Consider the following 23,074-nt stretch of genomic DNA (forward strand, 5'->3'; position numbering starts at 1 on the left):
GGTTATGGTCTGGCAAAACTACTTCTTAATGTGGAATTTAATTTTTTTTGGTGTTTATCTTCTATTAATAGGTTCTGGTGGGTTCAGAAAACGAAAGCATGACCATTATCCACATGGTCAAAGGAGGGAGGAAAAGGAGAATGTTAATCCATCTTCAGCTTTGATGATGTCTTTTAAATGTAAGTAAGCATTTGTGGTGTAGAAATTACTAGGAAATTACTAATATTTAGTGATGGAATAAACCATCTTTTTCTGTGGGAGAAGCTTGAAACCTGTTGGACTCATGCTTCATGCATTAAGAGCTTAGTGTTAGTGTTTTGCTTTTTGTGGAATAATGTCCTGAGAGTGGGATTTCACAGAGCTCCACCAGATGCATTACTAGCTCCCTTCTTCATCCTGCCTGCTGTTCCCACTCCCCATCCAGCTTTTGCTGAACATGATGCTAAACACGCTGTGTAAGTGTCCAGCCAGGCAAAAGGTGACCAGGTCCCTTGATGGCAGAAAGCTATAAAATCTGCAGAGCTGTAATGCAAAATATGAGCCGTGGAGACAAAAGGAGGAGATAGCTACCTTTGGGGAGACAGAGAAGGCTCTTAGCTGTTCACCTTAGGGCTGGCGCACAGATGACTTTACTATAGATATGGGTGTTTGTTTATACAGGCATTTATTCAAAATAAGAGTTTAGCTGACTAGTATAGACCTGTGGGTAGACAATTATTTCAAGTTGAGTGTCTTTTAAAAAATAGTATGTATTTCAGTTGCTCTAAATAAGCAGGTGTAAACTTCCCTCATACCAAGCTTTTTTTATATGATTTTGCACAAAACCGAATTTGAACTCCAGTAAATGTAATTGAACTTGCTCATTAGACAAGCACTAACAAAGGAAATTTCAGCTTCTAAAATGAGAAGGCCTGCTAGAAGAACAAGGGAGATGTGATATGGGAACTTTTTGATTCTTGGTTTAAAATTTTTTCCATCCCACCTATTTTTTTATGAAGCTAAGGAGGGTGAAGAAGCAAGAGCTGGATGGCTGTTATAGTACTTCCTTAGGTGTATCAGTTTATCATAAGGTTGCCATTAATCCAAATTCAAACCAGCGCTTGTTTCCCTCCTTTCTTACGAGATCCAATCAGCAGTATTTGGTTAATTTCGGAAAGGATGCAAGGGACAGGGTTTATTCATCTTTTCAAAGCTCCATTGTTTGTATTGCATTAGTGATTGTAAGCCCTGGACAGAGACACTGGTGGTCTTTGTCTCCGTGTCAGGCACAAGCATTAAGAAAAGGTGTGCTCCAGATGGCTTGTAATTAACCAAGCTGTGTAAGCTGAATGCAAGCCGTGCATTATTCCTCTGTGTGTTGCCTGCGTCTAAAAATTTAACGTATGAAATTAAGTGGTTGTACACATTTCGCTGCTGTTAATCTCTTTGGAAAAACGTCCTACTCGAGTTGACAGTTATCTGTTGGAACCACAAATTTATGAAAAATTAATAACTGTTTTCTGTAACAAGAATTTTAAAAACTATTTTTTTAAAAATACATTTTAATATGACAACTCTGTGATACAGAGAGTGGATATTATCTTGGTTTGTAAGTCAAGGTTTATTAAGTGTGCTTTTTAAGGATTTAGTTTTGCACCACCAAAATCAGTAGTCTGAGTCTTTGCTGTTGGTGACAGGTTAAAAATTAAAGCAGAATGTGTGGACATGATTGTGTGGTCTTGATATGTTAGCCTAGAGAATATCCCAAGTTCTAATCCTTTGCAATTTTAGGCAACACTATGGTAGGTTTCCTCTAAAAGCCACAATAGTCCAGAAGAAATTTGGGGCATTGCTTATATTGTAGATCTTCAAAATAATGAATTTCCTGGTAGATGATACTTGTAAATGGTCATTGGGAATGTCATACATGATACCCTATGAAGTACCTCAAGTTCCTGTCACTTATCTGAGCGGAAATTGATTCTTGGTGATAATTCAATGGTGGACTGTCAGAATCTGGAAGAGACATACCAAACTGATGTGAAAGATTGAAAAGATGAGTAGGAGCGTTTGTGAATTAAAGTTTCAGAAGAAGATTGGGGAGAGTGGAACAAAACAAGAGCAATGAAGTTTTTACCAAAGCAGGGAGTTATTTTTGTAGCTTCATCTGAATTTGGCTTGCTGGCAAACTGTTGTGCTTTTCTAAAATATACTCAGTTGTCAGACCTTCAAAAATGTAGTTTCTTGGTTTATTTTCACTTTACACCTCAGCTGGAACATAGGAAGTGTGTTAGATATAAGTATCATGAATAATTTGAGTGGAATAATGGTCTATAAATTGTTAATGGTATCTGAAATATTCATAATGTTTGTCTGTGAAAACTGGAAGCATATCTCTGTTCATTGTAGTTAGAATTTACAGCAGTAAGTTAGAAATCTTAAGTAATTGATCTCACTTTGCTTTTGTACTTCTAGTTCTTAAGGATATTAAAATACTTGACTTTTGGACAAGTCTGGTTAGGATGTGAAATGCAACTTTTCATTTTACTACATGGTGAAGTTTTAACAACATGTGCCTTAGTGAAATGCCTTTTTTTGTTTGTTTTGGTTTAGAGACTGGCAAATTATATTTACTAATGATTGCAGTTGTTTGTTTGTTTTTTTTTTAATTGCTGTTTCCTAAACAGCAGTATTGTAGAACAGATTTTAGTAGTCAGAAAATACATTTTACCTTGAAATTGTTTGGGCTACTTTAAAGCATCATCAGGGTTGATGGATATGTAAATCTGACTTACAAACAGCAGTAGTATTAGTGATGAGTTTTGCAGCTCTGGGAGGTGGTGGGCAGTGATGACTTCTGCTGTGGCTTTGCTGACCACCTTGGGAAAAGGGGCTGGGGTCAGTAAGCAGTTATTGTAGCACAGGCTCTCTGCTCTTCTGCTGTATTGTGTACATGTGATAACCATGCTTGTTACTGTGCAGCCTTTCAGCTGGAGCTTGACACCAAGCATGACAAATACGAACGGCTTGTGAAGCTCAGCCGCGATATAACTATTGAAAGCAAAAGAACAATATTTCTGCTCCACAGGTTTACCAGGTGAGTCATATTGAGCATGAAAATGTTCATAGAAACCTAGAAGCTGCGTTGGTGTTTTGTGTATTTGTGATTAACAGCTGCAATATTCTGCTGAAAGGAATTTAATTAACTTCCCATAAACATCCTTTAGGGTATATGTGAGCTAATGAATGCATGTGCCAATTAGAGAATTAAAAGATGCTGGTTCAGGTTTCTCAGTTGGTTTTAGTGGTGCATTAAACAAAATCAGAGTATTAGACTATAATAGCAGCTGGATGCTTTCCAGCATTCCTGCTTTTCTGCTTTCCAGCTTTCAGCAGGCTGAGAGAGAAGATCATGTACCTTTCATTCTGATTAGTTGCTTCTGCAGTTACTTCACCATTTTGGTTTTTCCCACCCCAACCCAGGTCATGAATACGAAGAGGAGGCTACTCAAGTTCTTTTTAATTCAGTACCTTCTGCAACCTAAGAGGTTTTTGTGTGAAATTCTGAGCTACTACATGTTTTGTCTTCTTATAAGTTTTCCAAGCAACTTTTGGAAGTCACAGATAAGCTAGAAGAATAATAGGAAAATTTGAAGCTCTGCATAGCCTGTTGTTTATAATATTTACTGTATGTGTCAAATATTGGTCTTATATATTACAGTTACAACAGCTCTTTCTGTTAACTTTATTCTTAATTTAATTTATTTTTGGTTACCTATCAATGCATTTCAGATGTAGTAACTATGTATAGTTATCATAGTACTAATAGCTATAAATAGGGTTGCCCTCTTTTTAACTTTGTCTTTTCCTGCAATCAGGCACTGTGATTATTCTAGTAACCAGTACAACCTTGACTCCCACTACAAGGAATAGGTAGCCAGGAACTGGTAGAGGAAAGTACAACAACAAAAAAATTTCTCTTTAGTCTGATCTTTAGATTCCTGTTTTGTAAGACATTCCTGTTTGTCAGAGTGGAAGCTTGCCATGCTCTATTTCCTTCTCCTTTGCTTTTCACTGTTAGTGTTTTTACTGTCAGAAATACGTTTGCTTTTAAATGTTTTCTTGAGTGCAGTCTACCAGTAGTTCATTTAATAGACTGTAAACTACTATACCATACAGATTATTTGGGAATGAAGGAGGGAGGAGTTTAAAGAACATTAGATGAACTTCCAAATGCCAAATATATATTGTGGTTGAGCATTGGATATTTCAGCTGTTCCTGAATAGCATAGCCCATAATTACTTCCTAGAAAAGAACCATACATAGAAGTAGGTCATGTATTGTATTTTGCAATATATTGCAAAAGGCATTTTTTTTTTTAAGTTTGTAAATGTCTTTCTTTGAGAGGCTGAAGGCCTTCTGCCAATACTGCTAATTTTCTAGAATTCTTCTGCAAAGCCTTTGTATGTATTTTTCATTGTTCTTACTTGAAGAATAATTAACATTCTAGCCTGGGATAAACATCATGTTGCCAGAACTGTTTGACTGGTTATTTTTATGGTTAAAATCTACAGAATTTCAGAGTCTGCAGTAGGTGTCAATGAAAATTAAACTGTTTTTCATTCCATTATTAGCTTTGCTTTTTTCCTGAAACCACTGAAAATGTATTGGTTAGCAAAATGTGTATTTGAAAAAAAAATAAATAATTTCCTTAGGTTCTGAAAGCTGTTTTTTCAGTTTCTGTTCTATGATTGCAGTGCTCCCAATGGGGAAGAAATACTAAATGAATCCGAAGTCAAACTAGATGCTGTCCGACGGAAAATTAAGCAGGTTGCACAAGAGCTAGTTGGAGAAGACATGTATCAGTTTCACAGAGCTATATCTCCAGGTAAACTATTTTAAAATAGGCAACCTATGCTATTTTGCACCAAGCTCAGTTTCTCTTTATGCAGCAGTGCTTTCTATTCATGCTGTGAATGAAGAGAATAGTTTGTGTGTATCCCTGTCTTATAAAGGCGAGTAAGCACACCTGATGCTAGGTTTCTACTTCTAGATTCTTTCCTCTGAGTGAAAAAACAAATCAGTTGCTGGGTTTTGCTTTTTAAAAAATGCATATTTTTTCCAACTTGAAAAGTTAGCTTTTTGATTTTTTAAAATTTTTTTTAATATGAAAGCTATGTAAGCTTAAGGTAGCCATAGCAACCTGAAAATAAAGAAACTGGTGAAAAAAATTCGTTCGGGTTTGCTTTGTGTATTCGGTAAATACCACAGTCAGCTACACTGGTTCTCATGTGTAATCAGTTCCTGACTTGCATAAAGATATCTGTTAACATCAAATTGGACCTGAATAAACTCTTTAGAAAAGAACTGAAAATATGCTATCGGAAACAATTCAGCATTTCTAGAACATTTCCCCTGTGTTTTAAATCTCAGCCTCTTAAAATGACTAAGATGTATTTGTCCATTGTAGAGCAGGCCAAATTGCTATAGACCTCTAGTTGAGGAAGTTAGAGGTCTGCTGCATGTGTATGATGACTCAATACATCCACAGCCACAAAGCTTTTATAATACAATGGGCTATTTCAGTTGGAAGGGACCTACAACAGTCCAACTACCTGACCAATGCAGGACTAACTGAAAGTTAAAGCATGTTGTTAAGGTGATTGTTCAAGTGCCTCTTAAACACAAGCAATCTTGGGACATCAACTACCTCTCCTCTGGTGCAGATTTGAACCTTTCCCATGCATCTTGTTATTGGATACCAAGGAAGAGAGGTCAGAAACTACCCTTTCCTCTTCTCAGGAAACTATAGAGCAGTGAGGTTGCACCTCAGCTTCCTCCTCTCCACACTTGAGAAGCCCAAAGTCCTTAGCTTGTCACAGAATCAGAGAATGGTAGGGGCTGAAAGGGACTTCTTGGGATCCCCTAGTCCCAACGCCCCCGCTAAAGCAGGTTCATCTGGAGTTGTGTGCACAGGAACATGCCCAGGTGGGTTTCAAAAATCTCCAGAGGAGACTCCCCAATGTTTCTAGGTAGTCTGTTCCGGTGCTCCATCATCCTCACAGCAGTTATTCCTTACGTTAGGAAAACAGGTGGAACTTAACTGTGTTTAATTTGTGCCCATTGCCCCTTGCCATGTAACTGGGAACCACTGAAAAGAGTGGCCCTGAAGTCTTGACTTCACAGGACATTCTTTCCAGCCCTTTTACTGGCTTGTTGCCCTTCTGGATGCATTCAAGGACCTTCACGTCGTTTTTAAATTGTGAGGCCTAGAACTGCACACAGTTGCAAACAAAACAGTACGTGTATGGGACTTGGAGTGAGATTGTCATAGAATTGAAGGATTTTCTTGAGACAGCTTAAGAGAGTGAATCCTATGACCTCTTTATGTAAAAAGAAAGGGGGGTGAAGAGGTATTAGTACATAAATAATGAGGAGGAGAAGCAGATTCTGCTGTCCATCTTCCCAGCATTCAGGCATGCAGTCTCTGCAAAAAATGCCTAAACTTTGCTTTTCTGTGGATGGAACTGTTAGAACTCAAGAATGGCTATACCCTTTACCCTTTTTCCTCTTTTCAGGTGACATGTGTAAGTGGAAAGTCTGTGGAAATCTCATTGTTTGTATAATATTGCCTGGGCCTGAGATGTCCCTATTGTTTCTGTAATTGAGTAGTTCTTGCCTCATAAGGAAGACATACAAAATCAAACCGAAATAAGCTGCCTTCATTTCATTTCTGTATGTCACCCACAGCATTTACTTAGATTCTAGCTCTTCTACATGATGCTCCTCTGTGAGGGGACATTGTGTCCGTTGATGTCTATTGTGCCTGTTTTGTAAGAGCATGTGTTAGAATAAGCCTGTCACTGAGAAGACACGGTATGATTTTAGGCAGTAAGTGTATGACAAGTATGAAATGTGAACTTGTTCAAACAGAGCTTTATTCTTACCTTGTTCGTTAAATCCTTCCCTAGCCAGTTAGTCATTGGGAAAATGAGGGACATGCAGGCTTAAAAACTTACAGATCTTGATCATACTGAAGGCTAAGATTGATCGAGGAGGTGTCAGATGTGAAGGGGCTTGATGTCAGGATTATGAAGCTGAGATAGAAAACATAGACACATGAAGAATGAGGGGACAATCAGATAAAAAGCAGCTGTGAGCAGGAATGCTTTATTTCCCTGCCTCCTACTGCTTATGAAGAATCGTAATTGGGAGAGAAACAGTGATGAGAGCTAAGAATGATGCTTTTGCTTTTATTTTAAAGTTTAGGTTCTTTAATTGTTTCTTTACTTTTTTTTTCCACAGTGGAAAAAGCTTGAATGCCTTTTTGAAAATAAATATAGCTAGGAAAAGTGCTACGTCTTTTGTCTTTATGTATTTACTAGAGCCATAATTCTTGACCTTCCTTTCACCCAGTTTTCAATTCTGATTTTGTATCTTAAAGAAATTCTGGAAAACTAGTTAAAAAGCTTTTTATGAACAAAACCATTGACATTAAACTGCATTTTTTCCCTTCAAAAATAATAAAGAAACGCCTATGTCCCATATCTCAAAAGCAGCATGTCCAATTAACCTCAAACTTCCTAAAAATATTCTCCTTTGTCTTGAAACCAAACATGAAACATCCTCCTGTTCCCCACCCTGCCTCCCACAGAAAGAGTAAAAGTGTTCAAACCTGGACTTACAGTGGATATCATGTAGCAGACTTAACTGGCTAGTCATAAGTATCCACATAATAAAGCTGTCTAATACATATTTTATTCAGTATAATAACTGTTAGCCTATAAATAGAAAAGTGCTATCAGTATAATGCTTGGGAATATTGTTTGCCATTTGTAATTGTTAAATGCTTTTTTTGGGGTTACTCCAAGCAGTTGTTCTTTTGACTTGAAGATAAAACAATTCTGGCAGAGCACTAAAGGAGTTTCATGCTTTCCCTCATTAAGAATAGTGCTAATGGCACGCAAGAGGTTTCCCCAAAGGACACTTGCATGAGCTCAAACACTGAGTATAGCACTAATTGAACAACAACAAAAACTGATGACTAATTTCTACACGTTTCTTAACAGTACAGATTGTCCCAGGGGATGATTAAACAAGCAAACAAAGAGATACTGAAATAATGAAGTCTTTTTTTAATGTACAGCTCTTAATTTGTTATGTTAGAATGCTCTGCTTTGTTGATATTTTTAAAGCTTTACTATTTGTAGTATAGAATTCCCGCTCCTTTGCCCCATATTGCACTGTATATCTTCTATATCCTGAGAGGAAATGTGTACTATGTCTTTAAAACTGTTGTGAGACACTGTGCGAGAAACGGGCTGAAAAAGATTGTGTGATTTTATGAAGGGGTGGAGGAATCTTTGAAGGATTTTATATCTGCACGTTTGGGTGTTTATATATACACATATACAACTCTAATACTGAGGAAAATATCAATAGTCTACAGGAAAGACTTGTATGAGTCTGAAAGACAAGAAGGGGGCTGCTATGCAACTTTTTAGCGTTTTTGGAATTATTCTAAGGATGCTGTAAATCTCATAAATGCAAAACTTATGTAATGGAGAGGGAAGCTAGCAGTTGTGTCATAGCTTGGCATTGTGTGAGATTGAACAGAGCACCTTTGAACTTGATTCTGTAAAATGAAATTTCTAGCTATTTGAGGAGTCACTTTTTTGTGTGTGTGTGTCCCTTAATAAAGATGTGGGAGAGAACTGGAAGGCTTTTGAGGTGGTTAAATATTTTCTATAGGGCAGCTTGACCGAAAAAGCTCTTGGAGTAATCGTTTTAACTACATGTTGATGTTTTTTATAATGAGGTCATTAGATTGTTTGAAGCACAAGTGTAAGTGTGGTATTGTCTTCACAACCGACAGGCGTACGGAAATCAAAATACGGAGCCCGTAATTCTTCTGCGGCTCCTTCAGTAGTGTGCTGCAGGGTGATGATAATTGCTGCAACCAGAGTGTTGTTGATTGACCTTTCTGTTTGCTCTGTGTGCCTGTGCTAGCAGCAGTGGTACATGGAGTGGTGTGCTCAGAGAAGCTCATTAGCTCTTTATCATGTCTGCACTTGCTCTCAATAGGATTAGATGGTGAGGCTGTAAAATGTCAGCACCTTGTCAAAACTATTGCTCAGTGACTGTTGCTGCTGTGGGGAATTCTGTGTAAAAGTTCAGCATTGACGCAGTCTAACACATAATTTATCTTGTGTGGGCACTATTTGTGTTCTGAGAAAATGATACAGTGGAGCTTGTTTCTGTCTTCTGCCTTATGCCATTACGAGTCACTTTAGATGTGCAATCATACTGCAACAAACTGTTGCTGGATTAGACAAAGTTAAGCCTGTGTGGATGAAAAGGAAACACTCTATGGTTCTAGAATGCAGTTTTTAACAGCATTATGTGGGAACACCAGACATGGTGCTGTAAGAAATGCTGTTGAGATGACTGAGGTCTGTCCAAGGAGCTTAGATTTAGATGATTGATTATATAAGTAATATTGGGGGGGTTGGGGTATTGTATGAAGGATTTGGATTAGAACACTGTGGTGGTGTTAGGTTGACAGTCGGACTCGATGATCTTGGAGGTCTTTGAAAACCGAAACAAGTCTATGATTCTATGTAAATATTTCTGTGGTACCTGTTTTATTGGTTTGGTTGGGTTTGGTTTTTATTTTTTGCTTTTTCACTCACAATATGAAAAGAAAGTCTCACGCTCAAGCTGCACTCCTTTGTATTTGTAGACACCTATGCATTTCTGAAAACATGTCAAAGTAAAGAACCATACTGTGTATCAGGAACAGTAGAAGTAGGACACCTTTTATTCTTAAGAAAGCTTAAAACCTATAATAAAGGTAGATGATATATTTAAACCTATAATAAAAGTAGATGATGTATTTAATCTCCCCATTTGGTAATACAAATGGAAAGCTTTTCACTGCCTGGGTAAGGTATCATGGATTGTAAATGTTCCACCCAGGAGAAGGTTTGAATAAACTTAAAACTTGAAAGGAAAGCTGTCCATGAAGGAAACATCCAGGTTTGTGCAAGATGGTGGGAAAACATAATAACACAGGAACAGGATGTAACTGAAGAATTTAGGTTAATCTCTTTGCTATTGTGGGTGAGAGGTAAAATGCCAGAATGGAAACAAGTTTCCTGATTATACTGGAAAATTATCAGAATTTGCAAATGAATTAGCTAATATTTATCAGAACTAAGTTTGTTAATTTCTTTGCTTCTCTGTTTTGTTACTTTCTCTGTTTCTCTGTTCTCACATCACCAAGCTTGGTGCCGAACAAACTTTATCAAGCTGATTTTCTTCATCCTGCTAGTTGCCTATTTGAAACTTGATACCTTCAACTTGTTGCATTTTACTGTCTTTGATTTTCAGATTCATGCCTTTTTTTCTAAATTGTTCCTGGCAAGGTGAAAAATCATCAACTGCAAAGCCATTCATTTTTTACTTTCTGCTGCAGGGTTTGTACATCCATACACAAAAACTTAAAACAAACCTGGGAAAATGAATGCAAATTCAGACATGACCAAACAGGGGATTCACAGTGTGAGCATTGATTATCAGCTGGTCCTGAATGAGCCATTGAGTTTAGCATAAACCATGCATTCAGCAGGAGCCATTGAGGGGAGCATAAGTCTGTAAGAAAAGCTATATATGATCTTTTGAAGATGTGTGCTATGGATCGAACCAAAGAAAGAGTGTGCTTTCCTAGTTCTACCTTAAGACTTAAGTTTCCTACACAACAGTCTGAAAGTAGGGATGTTGTCTTTCCAGTTTCATAGCTAGCAAATGGACTCAGAAATCATTTTTTTTTTGACCTTGCAGCTGTTAGCATCAGTCATTTGCAGACCAGAGTCCTCCAGCCTTTACAGGAACCAAGTGCAGGTGGAACAGAGGACTGAAAAACCCCAAAACTTAGGAACCTTATTTATTTGTTTAAAATCACACAGGAGGCTGTGCCATAGAGGAGCTCCATTCCAGGAAACAATTAGCATAATGATTAGTTTTTTTTGGTTTGTAGTCATGTGGTGAGAAACAGGAGTTGGTGAGTGGTGATGTACCTTTTTTTTAACCATCTCACTAGATCTATATTTATGAGGATAAATGGCCACCATTGTTGTTTCTGATATGCTAATTGTGTTGAGGCTGTTGCATAGAAATATCATCTTGAGAACTTTCAATGAAATTTGAACTCAAGGAGCTGTGTTGTGTTAGGTGCTCTTCCTTTGGTCATTGAATGTCCTGGTTGAGTCAAAGCTTGCTTTCTTTGGTATCTTGAACACTTGCCCTCAAGGCTATTAGTAGGCTAAAATTTGCCATCTAACTGAAGGCTTTTTAAAATTCTGTATCAATTATTAAGGCAATTAGAGGTAGTTGAAGTGATCAGAAAGTCTACTCATCCCAGGAGTAGTTAGTGGTTTTGGTTTATTTTGTTTGTTTGCTTGTGTTTTAAGAACTAATGTAGAACATAGGCTGCTCTTCAGAGTTACATTTGGAGGGAGAAATAAACAGAAACCCTTCAGAACCAAACACTTGTTTACAAAAGTAATCATGGTACATCCAAGTCTTCAAGTAGGAGCAGAATGAAAGCTTGTGAATTTCTCATCTATGATGAGACTGCAAAAAAAGTAGCATTTGTCATATGTATGTTTTTAAAAACAGTTACAAAAAGGGTTGATTAAACTGGTCTGTGCAATGAGAGATAAGAATATTATCTGCATGGCTTTTGTGCTTGTTTAGGGAATAATAGAACTCTCACAGGCTCCTGTACCTGTTAAAGAGGGAACCTTTATTTGTTTGTGTAGTTGTTGGAAAAACAGACTAATCTTGGGATTACCTTTTCCCTACAGTTGGTGTGTATTCAACTTTAAGCAAAGTGAAAACCATATTAACACTTAAGTATCTGAAATGCATGACTTCAACACATGCAGCTAGGAGGAAACAGAACTTCTTGGTTGTTGTAGATATGTCAAGTAGCACTTGATTAGTCAATAAAGCATTCAGGTCTTAATGTGAGAAATTTGCATCCATGTAATTATTGCTATAATAGTAAACTAGTGTTTAGATGTAATATGTGCTCTTTGGTTACATTTCATTAGAAATCAGTGCAAGGTTATTGAAAGTATTTTTCTCTGACAACTATTAATATCTGGGTTTGTACTGATTACTAAATGAATTTCAAAACAGGATTGATAAAATGGAGCAGTTTGTTTATGTGGACTTGATCAAAAGAAGGATCAGTGAAGGAAGAGCACCTAACACAATAAAGCCAGGTTGGATGAAGCCTTGAGCAGCTTGCTGTAGTAGGTGGTGTTCCTGCTCCTGGCAGAGAGATGAGAACTAGATGATCTTTAAAGTCCCTTCCAACCCAAACCATTATAAGATTCTGTGACAGCTTCATTTTTCCTCTTCTCCAGTTTCCTTCAAAATTCAGACTACTTGTAGCCCTGACATAATGACTCAGCTTTTGAAGCATTATGCAGCAAATAGAAACATTTGATCCCCCTCCCAAATTTGTAGCCTTTTATGGATATTTGTTCTAGTGCTTTTATTTGTATTTGTTAGTTAGTCCCATTTTAGAAAATCCACTCCTGAGTGGAATTATTCTTTAGTGCTGTTTTCACAACAGGATGTCCAGAGCATGTCTGTCTCTGAAGATGGCTGGCTTTATGCTCTTTCAGTGTATTGTTATAAAATGAACCTTTGACTTCATGTTCACAATCAACAAAAGAATTGGACTGCTTCACAGCCTCAGTTTCAGTACTTCTTTTTATCACTTGTGGGTGGAACTAGACCTTGCCAAGTCTGGAGAGAACTTCATTGGACAAGACTGAGGTGTGATTTGTCAGTTTCATCTTAAAGGGTGCTGACTCTGAAGCAAAATGATTTAGTGTGTGTATTAATACTTTTAAGTTTGTTGCTCATACTTGTTGTGGTGGATGCAACTGGGTAATTTGCTTATTTCACCATTCTTCCCTTCATTGAACAATCTGCTTGTAGAAATAAGTCTAGCATCTTCCTCATATTCTCAGACCTTAATAATATGGGCTCTCCAGTTTAACTCTGGGTTTTCTCTGTTTCAGAATTCCACAAGAATGTGACTTCCCCCCCACCTCCCCGCCCCTGGGTTGTGGAGGGGGTTTTGTGGGTTTTAGGGTTTTGGTTTGATTTTTTAAATTTATTTTTTAATAAGAATGCCACTTGCCAGCTTAAACATGATGATAAGGTAAAGCTGTGGCTCTGCTGTTTTGATGTTTGTAATGAATTTGCAAGGGGGCAGTTTTGCATGACTCACCCTATAAATAATGTGCCCCACCCTTATTATAGTGATCCTGGAAGAAACTTGTTTTGTGTATTTTCCTGCTGTCCTTCTAGTGGCTATTATTGGTCTGTGATTCTTGCAGGGAGGTTTAGGGGAGAAGCTAGGTAAGAGAACACACTGTTATCTGCTTTCTGAAGCAAAAGAGGAAAGAAGACAAAAGGATAGGAAAAAATGTAAGTTTGAGAAGAAATAAGGAGAGATGATGTGTGCTCAAGAAGATGGCAGATAGCATTGGCATTGCTAACCTTAAGAACTGAGAGAGGTGAAATCCATTTTAACTCAATTTTTAGCTCTTGAACAGCTATTTAAAGGAGGAAATTAAGTAAACAAAATTTTTCGGGGGAATATTTCACCTCTTATTTGAGCTGTCATTCTGTGTTAAAATTTCCATGTGTGAGTGTACATCTTGGATGGAATTAAGTTCTTCTTACCCTAACCTGGAATTTCTATTCTCGACTCATTTTTCAAGGACAGCTGTCTTTTGCTACCCATCCTGCATTCATTTGACCCTTGGATTGAGTGCTCCAATTACTTCTTGGTTTTTTGGGTTTTTTTTTAGGAAACCAGATTTATGCTAAGTTTCTTAGAGAAACTGCATAACAGTTCATTCTCAGAGATTGCATATGTAGGTAAGGATAAAGATCTTGAACATCAGCTGGTAGAGCTAGCAAAAGTGCACAAGCTTTCAGGCACAAAATATCCTTCATATATAATATGTGCTCAGAAGATATCTCACTGATATCTCACTGTACCTTTCTAGTTCTTATGGGGAAAATAAATTTCAAAATATAGAAAGAAACTCTTAGATCACTGTGTCACTAGAGCAAATTATTTATCAGAATACTCAAATATTATGTTACCTTACATCTGCAATTTTAAGATATGCTGGCAGAAATAATACAGCGATTTTAACAGTGATTTTTGGTCCCTGTACTAGAGGGAAAAAAATTTACATAAGAGGCAGTCATGCAAACTATTCCATTACTGGCAGCTCAATCCGTAAATAAGGCAATTCTGGAATAAATCCAAAACAAGAGCATAAGGGGAAAGGTATTGTTGGCTGGTGTATTGAAATGAGATGGAGTTATTCACCTTGGGGATTATTTGCTGAAAATAGCGGATGTCCTACCATTAAGCTGAAACATAACATGTTTAAACATCCTTCTACCTGCACATGGAAACACCTTATTTCAAGGTCTTGGGTCACTGAAGTGTCATGTTGTAGCTACTTCTGGAACGAGTTTACAAAGAAAAAAATGGAAGTCAAATATGAGTACTTCTTTCAAAGTAGCTGCTACCAGGGAGCAGGGTTTGTTCCCAGTCTATTTGTTATTATAACAACTTTAAAGGAAATTTGTTAAGGCTTACTTGTAAGTAGCGGGAACCAGATTCCCTAATTGTGAAAAGGTGACAGTAAATGACTAAGCAGGCTGAGTGCAACATTCACGTCGTGGTGTTAAAACAGGAGTGAGGAGAAAAGTGGAATGTGTCAGCCAGGGTGGGCTGGTGAAAGGAAGCAGAAATGTCTTACCTATATGTATACTTACCACAGAAATACACTCATATATAAAAAAATACATAAAAATGAATTAATAGAGGAGCCAAACACTTATCCTGGCAGAGGACTAAATGTGTGTGGAGGAGTAGAAAAGTCGAGTGAGCTGAAACTGAAAGTTAAGATTGATTGGGGAAACTTGTTTACCAAAATGTTTGAGACCTGATTTAATCTCTCTGAGAACCTGGGGATAATGCCAAGTTGATTTACATATGTAATAGTCTTCTGCATAGACAGCAGAGAGAGATTTTCAAAGGTGTTATCATGTTGAGTGCTGCTGTACCTGGTATCTTACAGCTTACTCACAGAAAAAGCCAACATTTTGTTCTGGCTCATTGGTCATATTCTGTCAGAGGGTAAGTCAGGAAAAGAGTGGGTGATGAAAGATCTTAAAGATCCTGAGCAGCTTTTAACTAGTGTTCTTCTATTGCTTGTGCCCAGAATGCTTTACAAAACTCCATTGATTTTACATTATTGCATTTAGTTTGCCTTGCAGTTCCCTCTGTGTGTTCTAATTTGTGAACAGCAGTTCTGAGTGTGGCTTTGGTTGCTGGATGTTTATTCTGCTTTTCCCATTGCTGCTGTAGAGAAGCAGAAAGGGTGCAGGCTGAATTGCCATTCTGAATTGCCTCCACTCACCTTGCAAACACATATTTAAAAGGAAAAACCACAGGTCACCAATATTCTTTTGTGATTGTAATGTGGAAGGACTTCTGTAGCTGAATTTTCCCTTGAGGTTACCTTTAGTTGTTTTGGGGTTCTTTCCACCCTCATCTGTTAGTCAAATCTATGTTCTCTTCTTTTTGATGCAGATGAAGTCTAAATTTGTTACTACCTCCATAAGCTGAGGTCCTGGCTCCTCAGAGATTAGTTGGGGATTTTAAGATTATTCTAATGGAATCAGGAATCTATTACTGCTCCCCTTGTGTACCTCCACATTTTCTCACTATGCACTGGTAAATCTGTTTTCTAATTGTGACCCTCTTGCAGTATGATATGGTAGTGTCACCACTTTCTTGAAGTGGCACCATCCCTTTAAAATGTCTCAGAATGACTCTGCTAGAGCCATCTCTGTTACATTCCAGTCCGTTCCTTTAATGTTCTCCTCTGATGTTTCTCTGTCCATATGTTTCTCTGTCCATAGATCAGATATACATGTGCATTCATTTTTGTCTTCAGAATGTTTCTAGCTTAACCCAACTGTGGCTATTCCAGGTTTGGCTTTTTGTCTGTCTCTTTTCCACCGACAATGCCAGCTTCAGCTTTCTGCTTATGAACTTTTCCCACATGCTTTCCCCAAATCTGTTCTCTGCACATGAGGAAAACCTGACAGAACCTGTGAAATTGCTGTCTGAACATTGAAGCCCTTTTTTATATCTCACCTTTGCTAAAAGGCACACAGAAAATCACCATCTGCTAAGTAGGCAGGAAGAGGTAATTGTGGGAGGTGGCTGCAGATGGCAAACAAATCTGGTGCAAACTACATTTGTTATCCTAACCAACATGCCAACCCCTTTTGCCCCCCTGCATGCCTTTTTAGAATATAAGCTCTATTGGAGAGAGCTGTTTGGTTTGGGGGGGTTGGTTGGTTTGGTTGGTTGGTGGTGTTTGGTTTTTTTCCTTGGTCTGGAGAGATAAGTAACAGCAGATACTTTGTCCCGAACATGGATTTCACCTCACCTGCACGTTTTAAGAAGCCTGTTTGCTAATTTCCAAAAACTAGAGAAGTGGGAAATTCAGTTTTAAATAAGTGTGTTGCTAGTAAGATTGAACAAAGGAGGTATATTTGAGCTGGCTTCCTTTGATTTATCTGCAGTCTTTTTCTCTGCATTGCATCCCGTGTCTTTGTGGACTCGTGGAGTAGTACCCTGCGCTCTCCATCTCACAAGCGGTTTATTTAAGAAGTTTGGGTTGGAAGGGACTTTTCAAAGGTCATCTAGTCCAACCTTCATGCAGTGAGCAGGGACATCTTTAACTAGATCAGGTTGCTCAGAGCCCCATCAAATCTGACCTTGAATGTTACTGCCTCTCTGGGCAACCTGTGCCAGTGTCTCATTACCTTTTAAAAAATGTTTCCCATATATCTAGTCTAAATCTTCCCTCTTTTGATTTAAAACCATTACCTCTTGCCCTGTCAGAATAAGCCCTGCAAAAAATATTATCCCCATCTTACTGTAGGCCCCCTTTAAGTACTGAAAGGCTTGCAGTAAGGTTTTCTTCTCTGGGCTTAGTAACCCAAACTCTCTCAGCCTTTCTTCATGGGAGAAGCCCTCTGATAATTTTTGTAGCTCTCCTCTGCATCTGCTCTAACAGGTCCATGTCTTTTTTGTTCTGAGACAGTAGAAGGGAAGATTAACCTCCCTTAACCTACTGGCCACACTCCTTTTGATGCAGTCCAGCACGTGATTTGCCTTATGGGCTGCAAGCACACATTGCTAGCTCATGTCCAGTTTTTCAGCCACCAGTACCCCCAAGTCTTTTTCCATAGGGCTGCTCGCAATCCCTCAGCCTGGGAGTTGTTCTGACGCAGGTGTAGGATATTGTACTTGGCCTTGTTGAATACCCTGAGGTTCACAGAGGCCTACTTCGTGAGCTTCCCTAGATTCCTGTGGATAGCATCCTGTCCCTTAGATGTTAACTGCACCAGTCTGCTTGATGTTGTCTGCAAACTTTCTGAGGATGTGCTTAGTCCCGCTGTCTTATGTCACTGATGAAGCTACTGAATAGTACTGATCCCAGTACAGACCCCTGAGGGATATTACGGGGAGCTGCTGTTTACTGGGAGGAACATAGAATGGTTTGGGTTGGAAGGTTCCTCCAAAGGTCATTTCCTCCAACTACCTTGCAGTAAGCAGGGACATCCTCCACTAGATCAGGTTGCTCAGAGCCTTGTCAAGCCTGACCTTGAATATCTCCAGGGATGAGGCCTCAACTAGTTCCCTGGGCACCCAGTCCCAGTGTTCCAGCACCCTCATGGTAAATAACTTGTTCCTAACATCCAATCTAAATCTACTCTTCTCTAATTTCAAACCATTGCCCCAAAGCCTATCGCTGCAGGCCTTGGTAAACAGTCCATCCTTCAGGTACGGGAAGGCTGCTATTAGGTCTCCCCAGAGCCCTCTCTTCTCCAGGCTGAACATGATGCTTTATACTAAACTTACAGAAGGTTTTGAATGAAAAATGCAGTTGGAGTAAAAACTTATCTGCTGTGTTCTTGGTCTGGTTTTCATACTTAGAAGTGTGCTATGTTGGATGATGTGCCAATGTTATTTCTGGATTCCTTTATTTTTCACTTCTTGCTAGTAACCTTAAAATAGTCTCACTTGGAAAATTTCTGAAAACCAAATTTTGATGATGGATCCATTGCTGGAAAGTTTGAATCACCTGTTTTGTTTTTTTGATACTTTTGCAGGACTTCAAGAATATATTGAGGCAGTCTCATTTCAGTATTTTATCAAAACACGCTCTTTGATTAGTGTTGAAGAGATCAATAAACAACTAATATTTACAGCAGAAGACAGAGAAGAAACAACAAACATGGTAAGAATTTTTCTTTCCTTATGTGACAAACATCTTTGAGGGATGGAAGTGCAGTGCAGTAGGCTTAGTCACATTTTTGGCATCTGATTAAATAAGGCCAGTTAGTGGAATGGGATTAGATACACACTTGTTCAAAACATGCTTTTTATTCTGACAAGTAGTAAACTAAACCTGTGGGATGCAAGTTTATAAATTTCACATCCTTTTTATTCAGAGCAAACTGAACTCTTTCTCGTAGGGGAAGATCCAAGATAGTGAAATACTAGCAGACAAATGTGGAGGAGTGATTTTTAATGGCTGGGACTGCCTTTAAGGCCTCTTGGTTTGTAATGATATAGCAAAATGTTGGGGAATGCAAATTGATCCAAGGCAAGATAAAATTCATGAATGAAATCTTACTGCTGGTACTGAGCTAGTCACAGGAGGTGCTGTGGTCAGGTTCTGTTAAAGTGCAGCTACATGTGTCTTAGCTTGGTAATCTGTAGCTTTCCTGGAGTTGTTCTTAATGCTTCCCCTTAGAGGACAAGCTAGTACCGTAGCCTTAACATCATACCAGCTATTTCTTGACTTGTCCATACTCCTACTCTGCCCTAAATAGAACTTTTTACCCGGGGACAAACTACTGCCACTGACCACAAACTTGCTGCAGTTCAACTGGTGACAGGGAACAAAAGGGGATTTTGTTGTAATGTATAGAAATACACATGTAGTGTGCAGTAGTGCACAGTACTACTGATGCAGATGAGTTTGGGAGTCTGTTTCTGTTGAAGAGATTCTGCTATAAAGCACTTACAAAGCACTTCTTACTCAATCTTCATTCTCTTGGTAAGATATATGCAAAGAAACCAAGATTCTAGCTTAAGTTAATTTGTTGTTACCAGAGGCAAACCCATTGTGGCACACTTGCTTTGACAAATTGTTAACCCCTTTGACAAGTTGTTAACCCCTACCTACACACCATTTACCTGATACATGAATTTGGGTGGATGGCCTGTTAGAGGAATAAGGGAACAGAAAGAAACCTGCGTTATCTCTCACATCACCAATATTTTGCCGATTAAATGACTGGAGACAAGGGGCAAACTTGTAACTTTGTGATGAGTTTTCTTCATGAAGTATTGTTTTATACTCTTTTAATAAGTACAGTTGATGCAAAGAGGATCTGAGAGAACTGTACCTATCAGCTTGTAGAAAATATGTCTCGAAATTCAAGATCCTATAACAAAATGTTATGATTTGTTTTCATGATGCAGTTGCTTTTTCCTTCGATTGCCTTAGCAGCATTGGACAGAGAGTTTAGGAGAGATTTAAATCTGTTAGCCTGAGCTCCATCAGCCAAAATAACTCGAAGCAACTGCAAATGAATACTGGTACAAAGACATGATAATTCTGTTTGGAAATAGAGATAGTTAGAAGCAAGGCACATCAATGATGCTTGCTAGAATGGAAATTGCATCTCAAGTGGAAACGACGCTTTGGTACCTTTCAGCGTGCTGGAAAGTCATCGGTACTTCTGGAATCAGGCTGTGCCGAAGTGCCACGCAACTCAATTTTCCGGAATGTTTTTAATTACTAGCTGTGTCAGATGTCTGTCTGTGTTTGAAACATTGCAGACTGCTTTTTCCTAGTTCTCTGTACCGGACTTTGTTCTGTTCTGTCCTCAGACCTCCGTTTCCCATGATGAGCAACCACACGCTTGGAGCCTGAAGGTAACGCCTGTCGATTACCTGCTGGGAGTGGCTGACCTAACTGGAGAGCTGATGCGGCTGTGCATCAGCAGCGTTGGGAACGGTGACATAGACACGCCCTTTGAACTGAGCCACTTCTTGCGGCAGATTTATGACGGTTTCACTTTCATTGGCAACACTGGACCTTACGAAGTATCTAAGAAGCTGTATACCTTGAAACAGAGTCTTGCAAAAGTAGAGAATGCCTGCTACACGTTAAAAGTACGGGGATCTGAAATCCCCAAACACATGCTGGCTGATGTGTTCTCATCCAAAACAGAACTGATTGACCAAGAGGAGAGTCTTTCTTAAGCTAAGGAGACTGTTGCAACTCAGAAGGCAAGAACACTTAGAGAAAGCTTTTCAGTTATGGTTTGTGGCATTTTGACCCTTCCCAAAGATTTTTTAGGTAGAGACATACTCAGTTTTATCTATGAGAATTTTATTTGCAGTGGTAATTGGTAACCAAAACCACTTTTTATAATGAGCAAGAGAAGAAACGTTTGACTTTGTCCTCTCGGTATGGATTTTCCTGTATTGCTCCATTTTACCTTCTTTCAGAATGACCAAAATTTCCACTGCACTCTACACCAGTGACTCTCAGTTGTGCGAGTCACCTCAGGCTGTTGTGGTTGCTGTTAGCAGTTTTCAGCAAGCACAGCACTGGGAAAAAGAAAACAGATTAGGTACTGTTATTTAGCATTACCCATACATTTCTGCTGACCTGTTTTCTGAGTATTTGAGTTCTGTGCTCATGTCATACGTAAAACAGTGCATTTGTGTATGTGTAAGTTTATCCTTGAACTTGAAACTGAGGTGGCCTCAAAGGTGCCATGTAACTTCAGTTTTCTCTGATTAATGCTTTTGAGCATGAAGCTGAAAATAAGTCACCAATTGATAATGAAGCTACTTGCACCAAGTAAATAGTACTGTGCACTCATTATTTTGAGGCTCTGTTTAAACTGAGTTTTGTTGATGTTAACACTGGGATTTCACAGTTTTGCCATAAGCTAGAAAATCCACAAAAAAAAATAATTGTGGAATGTGTTGGTTTACAGTTTTTATAATACAGTTTGATTCAGAACCTGATATCTTCCTGTCTGTAGACAAAATGAGAAGACTTATCAAGTATGTTTAACATGAATAATTTGGTATTAGGACAAGCAGTGTTGGGCCAGAATGAATGTGATGTGGTGTTGGAAGTCTGTTCTCCATTGTTTGTGCTGCCCTGAGGACCTCCAGTGGGGTTGAGCTGGTATAAGTGAAAAAGGGCTAGTCAAGGTTTAAATATCTGTTAGCAGGAACTATATCACGTGCCTGCTCCTATGGAAAGGAAATTGCAAACAGAAGGCAGACATTCTGACTTCCACATTTATCTTTGAGGTGGGTATGTCACCATTGGCAAAAAATCAGGGCTCTCTGCCGGTGTCTGAAGTTGTGAAAGTCCGATAATGTACATTATGCTAAAGGAAAACAGATAAAAACAACATGATCTTTAGACTTCAGGAAATAGGCCTCCCAACTGCAACTGAAAATCCTGCATGTTTTTTATTTCCACTTCCATATGCTGTGATACTGCCAATATTTTTCCCATGAGCATATCCTGCGTAGCCGGGATCATCTGATACATGGATAGGAATGAGTAAATAACATTTCTGTCACATTTTTCCTTTGTTTCCACATAAGGCAATATGCAGTGGGTTGAGCAAGGAGTGGCTCTTTTTCCTATTGTTTAATAAAGTTTTTTACAATAAATGAGAAGAAGCTGTTGCTGCCTGTGCATTGGTCCTTTGTCCTTCCTGTTGGTCCTGATGGTAAAGAACGGTGTGGATTTCCTACTCTGCGGGACTTGGAGGTTTCACTCCATTCCTGTGTGCATACCTCGAGGGGCACTTTCTACTCCTGACTTTCTTCACTTTCTCCCTTTATTTTGTGAAGTGTAAAAACTAGTTAGCATAGAAATTTCACGTGGTGCTCTTGGATTAAAAATATGCAAAAAGCTCAGATGACAGCAATGCACAGCAGTACCCGTGTTTTTATGTCTCTCCTTGGCAATAGAATAGAATAAACCAGGTTGGAAGAGACCTTCAAGATCATCGTGTCCAACCTATCATCCAACACCACCTATCCAACACCACCTAATCAACTAAACCAACTTAAAATCAACTAAACTTTCCTCTGCCTTTCCCCCCCCCCCCAATGAGAGGAGGACAAAGAGAAAAGAAGCATGCCTATTAAGGAATTGATTGGTTTTGTGGGGTTTTTTGTTTGTGGTGGTTGGGTTTTTTTGTTTGGTTGTTTTGTTTTGTTTTCTTCCTTCCCCTCCCCCAGAAGTGTAGCGTTTAGTGTTTTAGTTGATGTGGGTAAGAGCATAGTTCTGTATGTGTGAAGTGAAGGCAGGTACCATTAGACGTATTGTGTGATCTTAAACAGAGGACTGCTGCTTGTCTGCCCTAGCAGCTCTCAGGTGGAATTTCAAAATTTTCATGTCACAGTTTGAAAAGGGATGAGGTGAACTCTCATGTGTGGCAGTGCTCAGCTGAGTGATGTTCTGCCGTGATCCATGGAATAAGTACATGTTGGCCACTGCTGTAGTGAAACAGCTTTTGTATCATAGTAGTATCATAGTATCAGTCAGGGTTGGAAGAGACCACAAGGATCATCTAGTTCCAACCCCCCTGCCATGGGCAGGGACACCCCACACTAGATCAGGCTGGCCAGAGCCTCGTCCAGCCTGGTCTTAAACACCTTCAGGGACGGGGCCTCAACCACCTCCCTGGACAACCTATTCCAGGGCTTCACCACTCTCACAGTGAGGAACTTCCTTGACACGTGCAGCCTGAATCTCCCCACCTCCAGCTTCATTCATTTTGTACAGTCATTCACTATTTTTAAGTTACAGATGTCTAAAAATAATACTTTTCCCCCCCCCC

At 38.9% G+C, this 23,074-nt stretch overlaps 1 protein-coding gene across 1 annotated transcript; it reads left to right on the top strand.

Moving 5' to 3' along the window:
- The first annotated feature begins 4 nt into the window (after nucleotides 1–4).
- TSNAX (translin associated factor X) lies at nucleotides 5–21,897 on the top strand. The gene is made up of 5 exons (XM_009901180.2): nucleotides 5–179; nucleotides 2,962–3,076; nucleotides 4,738–4,868; nucleotides 18,287–18,414; nucleotides 20,079–21,897. The coding sequence occupies exons 1-5, from the start codon at nucleotides 5–7 to the stop codon at nucleotides 20,451–20,453; spliced, it is 924 nt and encodes a 307-aa protein (XP_009899482.2). The 3' UTR covers nucleotides 20,454–21,897.
- Nucleotides 21,898–23,074: the final 1,177 nt, after the last annotated feature.

The sequence above is a fragment of the Dryobates pubescens genome, chromosome 6 (assembly GCF_014839835.1).
Source record: "Dryobates pubescens isolate bDryPub1 chromosome 6, bDryPub1.pri, whole genome shotgun sequence".
NCBI lineage: Eukaryota > Metazoa > Chordata > Aves > Piciformes > Picidae > Dryobates > Dryobates pubescens.

Bases quoted from the DNA above. Each gene is read 5' to 3' on its own strand.
- TSNAX (XM_009901180.2), top strand. From the start codon at position 5: ATGGTCTGGCAAAACTACTTCTTAATGTGGAATTTAATTTTTTTTGGT. The intron at 3,077-4,737 runs GTGAGTCATATT...CTATGATTGCAG, and splicing joins CTGCTCCACAGGTTTACCAG to TGCTCCCAATGGGGAAGAAA. The intron at 4,869-18,286 runs GTAAACTATTTT...ATACTTTTGCAG, and splicing joins TCACAGAGCTATATCTCCAG to GACTTCAAGAATATATTGAG.